The sequence below is a fragment of the Hemibagrus wyckioides genome, linkage group LG09 (assembly GCF_019097595.1).
Source record: "Hemibagrus wyckioides isolate EC202008001 linkage group LG09, SWU_Hwy_1.0, whole genome shotgun sequence".
Taxonomy (NCBI): Eukaryota; Metazoa; Chordata; class Actinopteri; order Siluriformes; family Bagridae; genus Hemibagrus; species Hemibagrus wyckioides.
This window is the reverse complement of record NC_080718.1, coordinates 23,977,747-23,983,771: the sequence shown is the minus strand read 5'-3', so window position 1 is coordinate 23,983,771 and position 6,025 is coordinate 23,977,747. Positions and strand designations below refer to the sequence as shown.

At 42.1% G+C, this 6,025-nt stretch overlaps 1 protein-coding gene across 1 annotated transcript; it reads left to right on the top strand.

Annotated features, from left to right (window-relative positions):
• Positions 1–357: 357 nt before the first annotated feature.
• On the top strand, positions 358–5,573 carry LOC131358954 (TMF-regulated nuclear protein 1-like). Its single transcript, XM_058398404.1, has one exon. The coding sequence runs from the start codon at positions 897–899 to the stop codon at positions 1,410–1,412; it is 516 nt and encodes a 171-aa protein (XP_058254387.1). The 5' UTR covers positions 358–896; the 3' UTR covers positions 1,413–5,573.
• Positions 5,574–6,025: the final 452 nt, after the last annotated feature.

The following is a 6,025-nucleotide window of genomic DNA, read 5'->3' as shown; positions in this document are numbered from 1 at the left end:
TACAGAGAAATGTCATTAAAACATTTCTTGTGTAAAATTGTGCAATGTCCCTTTAAGAGTGACCTTCTTGAAAACTATTCTAGTACAAATCTTTTCACTCCAGTTACAGTGTAATATGTCACTTAATATCGTCTTTTATCAAACTCTGACCTTTAAAGCAGCCACTGTACCAAAAACTGATATAAGCTCTGCAGTTATCATGCTGGTTATTTTCCATGCATTGTGAGTCACAATTAAAATGAATGTGCTTCTGCTTCCTGCTCCATCATTTATCAGTGCCAGTGTCTGTTACTTAGCAACAAGCGAGTCGAGCCACATCACCAAATGTTATGTTTGAAAGTGGTCCAGCATGCGCTCGGCTATTTCTGACCCACGCTGAGGAGAATGACGGAGAGATGAGATGAGAGAGGATGATTAATACAGGGCTGTGATGCTGATGCTGATGGTGTTATGACTCTGTTGCTAAGGGCAAAGAAAAGATGCACGTGGAAACAGAGAGGAAATCTGGAGCACAACCTCTTGAGAAAAGGCAAATAAACCCAGGCTGTCTTTGGGGTAGGAGGTTTTACGATAGGAAAGTAAATCGGATGGAGAGAATGGATACTGTTTGGGGGGAGAATTGAGAGTGGATGAAGGAGGAACAGCTAATGCTGCTGTCCAATCAGGAGCAGTTGCCTCATCAGCTGCATCCAATGGCATGAGAGCAGGCTGATTCAGTGCAGGGAAGCGGCTCTGCTGCCGTTATTAATGAATGGAGCGTTTCTCTGCTAACACCACACCTCATCTCTCCCTCTCCCTCTCCCTCTCTCTCTTCTCTTCATCTCTCGGCAGAGGTGAAAACAACCTCAGAGGCTTCGCTACCTTTAGTAACGTGCAATCAACATCTCTGACGCAAAATGAAGAAGCAGCAAGAAGAAGATGAGAGTACTGACGGCACTCCATCCTGTACAGCTCCATCATCTTCCTCTTCCTCTTCTGCCCTGGCTCCACCACCAACCCGGAGATCCATCTCCATGGGTGACTTCCGTCGTGCCCAGCCTGGTTCTGAGATGCCGTCTGCCCCAGCCACAGCACCATCCTCCAAACTGGTGACCCCGAGCTCAAGCATGGAGTTTGAGGCGGCTCGACGGCGCCTGCTGGAGGTTGAGGAACGTCGGCGTGTCATCCAGGAAATGGAGCGGCGCCTGGAAGAGCTACGTGAAGTGTTCGTACGCTCAGAGCGTAAAGCTGCAGAGCACGGTGAGCTTGTGGCACGAGTGGCGGCCACAGCTCAGCAGAGTGAGCTTTACGTTTCCGAAAACTCTCAGCGGCTGAAGAAGGGGCTACGATTCAAGCGGCATCGGCCCACCATCATCTTCTCGTCCATGCTGGGTCTCAGGACGTGTCTGCCATGGCCCGTAAAACTCAAGTAGCATTGAACGAGAAGAACTGGACTTTTGACCACTAGTCTGGTCTCAAGGGAAGTATCAGAAAGCCCTAAACATTTAGGTTTTATTCTTCATGTGGAATCTCTCCTGAGGACAGGGATGAGTCCTGCTGCTGTAATGTGAGACACCACACTACTGCTCAGAGATCTATGTGTATGTATGTATGTATGTATGTATGTATGTGTGAGAGAAGCTTCAGTGTCTTTGTGTCGTGTGTGGGGCTTATACGTCTTTGGTATTAAATACAGAGAGCCTCAAAGGTGCTGTGAAACTGCATGGGGAATTGAGGTTATATGACCTTATGATGGACCGAGAGCTCTCAGAACTCTCTCCGTTTCTATGAAAACACTTTGCCGACAGCCTCGAATGGTGTAGAATTGACGTCAGACTTGCATCCACAAGTCACGTTTAGCATCATTTGTGGTGGTTGTTATGGTTGCTGCTCTTCTCTCTCGGGTGCAGAGCTTGGACACGGGGGAAGAAGCTCTCGTCACCTCACGTACGGCCTCCTGTACCGTCTCCGCTGCCGGGAAACTCTCCTACTCTGTGTTTGCTTCAGAATGTTTGGTAATACCAAGAGAACCTCCAAAACCGCAGCCTAACATCGACTAACAGTCATTCATGTTGCTGCTTTACCTAATGCTGGGTTTCTAGACGGTTCTACTTTTAGTTAGTCACACAAGGACCTATGTACAGTTTATATTTATATATATTTTGTGCTTCTTTCGTCCGTACGGACATGTTTAGGGTTTAAACGTTCAGGTATAAGACAAAAACACAGGTGCAAAAGATCAGAATGGACGCGGTTTCCTGGTGCATATTTGGATGTACTTAAACATTGGCTGGTTCAACAGGGTCGATAGGAAGTCGCTCTAAGCGCCGACGCTGCATTTCTAACTTCATTTACTGTCTTCTGAGCAATGTCTTTCATTGTGATTGAAACCCTATAGGTTTTTTGTCCCCCCGTCTGTGTGTACGTCTCCTTGTGTTGTGTTCTTGTTAGGAAACGAGAGTTTGTGAAGCTCAGGAGAAAGTCACCAGGGATTTCTATTGTTGGCAAGAGCAGGTTAGGACAGGAAGGTTCAGAAACTCAGAGAGAGAAGATCCTAATTTCACTGTTTAATGAGCAGAATAACCTTTATGGGGATTGGGTTTATGTGGTCGTTATGATCTATACTCCTCCATATGAGTAGTGTAATAATCCACATTGTGCCTGTGTACATAGATGAAATGCTTCCTGACGTTTCCAAACACTAAACGTGCACTTTGATTAGTGAAAATAGCTTAATAAATGCAAATGAGATGCAAGGATTGGGAAATGATTTGACTTTAGTTTTCCTCAGAGGGATGCTCTTATATGTATGTGTATGTTCCTTCTCATAGACTGGGTTAACATCACGTTAACTCAAGAGCATCACGTATCAAATATTCCGTTTTCGGGATTGTGAAAGCGTTTAGATATAAATAACGTTCACTTTGTTATAACCTTTAGAAGCAAATCTAGCGCAAATTTTAAGCAAATCGTGAAAGAGCAAGCTGACAGGATTTCCAGAACCTTCCGCTTCAAACTCGCGCTTTCACCCCCGCCTTCATTGTCTCTGCGCTCTCACGCATGCGCAGTGCCGAGCCCGCGTTGCTGCAGCGCTGACCTTACGTCACTTGGGCTGGCTGTTTTTTTTTTGTTTTTTTTTTTATAGCTGATTTATTTAGCACATTTATTCTCTTCAGCAGCAATTTCACTTCACTTTAGCCTGGTTGCTAATACGAGTGAGAAGTGAGAAAGTGAGAAACGAATCAAAAGCAAGCCACAGAAAGTACCTTTCGGTCATTCGAGTGCGAACCGATTCGGGGGGAAAGATTCACACGAAAGAGTCGATTCGTTCTTGATTCGCCCTTCACAGCCTACTCGGGCTGGTTGTGTGGGTGGCTCAGCGCCATGTTGGACTTTAGATCAATTTTACTCAAATATTAATGGTTGTAGACACGTTAGATGTATTATACGTACATTAAAACATAACTACATTTAAATAAATGTACCCACATATACTATTTTATTTTTTAAATACCCTCAAAACGATTACAAAAACATTGTGAGGACATGGTGAACAGCAGGGCTCTCACTAAGAAACACACAAACTGTTTTAATATCTTGCTTTGTCTCAAATAATAGTTATTTGGCACTGGATATGTGGACTTTGAAAGCTGTGTGTAGAATTTCTAAGGGCTTTTCTCTCTCCATCATTGTGTTCAAGCGCTTAAAAGCCCCTTTGTAAATGACTTAAGGTCAACTTTCTCATGCTGGTTCATTTTCCAGCAAAGGGCTATCTATCACTGAAAAGTATACGTACCAAAATTTTCCCAGTGCATATTTAAACAAGTTAATAATACACACAATGCTAAGCTACGATTGTAACCGATCTCCTTCATGTTTCAGATATGTACCGTTCACCTACATCTATCTAGTAATATATATTATATGGGCAAAAGGTTGTGGACATCTGACCAGGTTTGGAGTGGATGACCTCTGGTGTTCTGCACCGATCTGTGAGGTCAACCACACTAAAACTCTTGGGTTGCGTCTTCACCCAACATCACAAATGCTCTAGCGGCTGAATGAACACAAATCCCCACAGCTACCAGCAAGTCAAGTCAAGAAGCTTTTATTGTCATTTCAACCATATATATAGCTGACATAATGAAATGAGACAAGGATTCTCTGGTGCTGCATAATTAAACAACATAACAACACAGAGCTACAAAACAACACCGAACTAATGACAGAAAGCATAATGTCCTAGCAAACTAAAGTACACATGTGGAAAGCCTTCCCAGTAGAATGAAGATCTGAAATGTTTCGGTTCAAGAACATGTGGGTGTGGAGATCAGGTGTCCACAAACATTTGGTCATATAGCTAACGCACAACTACTTACCAAAAGAACACTGTCTTAACGTTCATGTAATGAAATATCTCCATCAGATTTCAGAAAAACTTGAATCATGGACGTCAAAACGAGCCGCTCAGCTCAGAGACCCAAGCTGCTCAATACATGTATGAATCACAGACTAAAGTAACAGCCTGTGATGGAGGCTACAGTGGTGTGGGAAAATGCAATATTTTGATTATTTTTGTTAAATAGCTTTTAGACAACATATACTACTTCCAAAGTGGTGTATGTTCACATTGTTGTACAGTAGACACACACACACACAAACATCGTAAAGTGTACAAATCTATTATGTAGGATTTGTACTATTAGTACTAGTTTACCTTTAAGACAAATGTATGGTACATATTTGGTAAATGTACCAATCATATTCATTTCTATGACGCTGTATGAATGTTAAAATCACTAAGACTGCATCATTTCTTCAAGGACAAAATCTCTTTCAGAAACGTAGCATTCTCTATCATATTTATTACTGCATTTATTGAGTACAGGGAGTCAAATATTTCCCCACCACTGTATCTCTCTCTATCTCTCTCTCTCTCTCTCTCTCTCTCTCTCTCTCTCTCTGTATCTACACGTGTATAATGCCACTTATTCCTTCAATGCCTTACTCAGTCTGTACAGTCTGTATATGAGCGTTTCAATGTGTAGACGAAGCCTCAGCTTTGCCTCTTGTCGTCTTTGCACTGCACCTCCATTGAGTTCTGCTGTGAAGGAGAACACAAGTTTTTTCCCCCAAAGACCTCAGTGAGTGGGCCCACAATGCAGCATGAATGTACCGTACGTCCTAATGTCCCAAACCTCGCTGTAATTCTGTGCAATTTCTTAATACTTCTGTTGTTTTAGTGATGTAGGAAGCCTGATTACCAGAACCCGCAAACCCCAGATCATCAGCGATCCCTATACTCTTAATAAATATACTTCATTATTTAACTTTTTTTTTTTTTTTTAAAGAAAATCTGCTCTAAAATTTATAATCTGCCTATTATCTTCTTTCGAATTCTTGCTTCCAGGCTTTCTGCATGAATGTACTTTGCTTTAGATTGTATTTAAGGCACATTATATGCTTTAATATGTAATTAGATTCTGTAGTCAGGTCTTTATTCCTGACACACCACATATGATGACAATAATGTAGAACCTTGCTGCTTATGTACAATCCTGAGAAACAATAAACACGGATATATTTCATGGTCATTATGTAAACCGTGCTTTTTTCTTCTGTTCACACTTCGCTGCTTACAGATAGCAAATACAAGAATGAGACTAATTCATGCTGATTGAGGATCGTGACTGCTGTGTGGAAGGACTGACCTTTGAGATTTCACAGCATTCGAGCGCAGAAACGGATCATCAGCAGAACTCGATAGGTCAGGTGATGAAGAGGAAGTGCTCCAGATGTGTTCTGCTATATTTAGAGCTGACGTTCCGTTTGTATCCCGGACAGTCTGATAACAATGAATGAAAACATGAAGAAAAAATGCAAAGCAATGATTTTTTTTTGTGTGTGTGTGTGTGTGTGTGTGTGTGAGATGCAGTGAGGCTTCAGATGAAATAAATGCAAGCTCAGGATTTTAATTCAATTCGAACAACTAACTCAGTTCCTAAGTGTAAGTTTGATGAGGAAGAAATATCCATCCATCCATCTT

Bases quoted from the DNA above. Each gene is read 5' to 3' on its own strand.
- LOC131358954 (XM_058398404.1), top strand. From the start codon at position 897: ATGAAGAAGCAGCAAGAAGAAGATGAGAGTACTGACGGCACTCCATCC.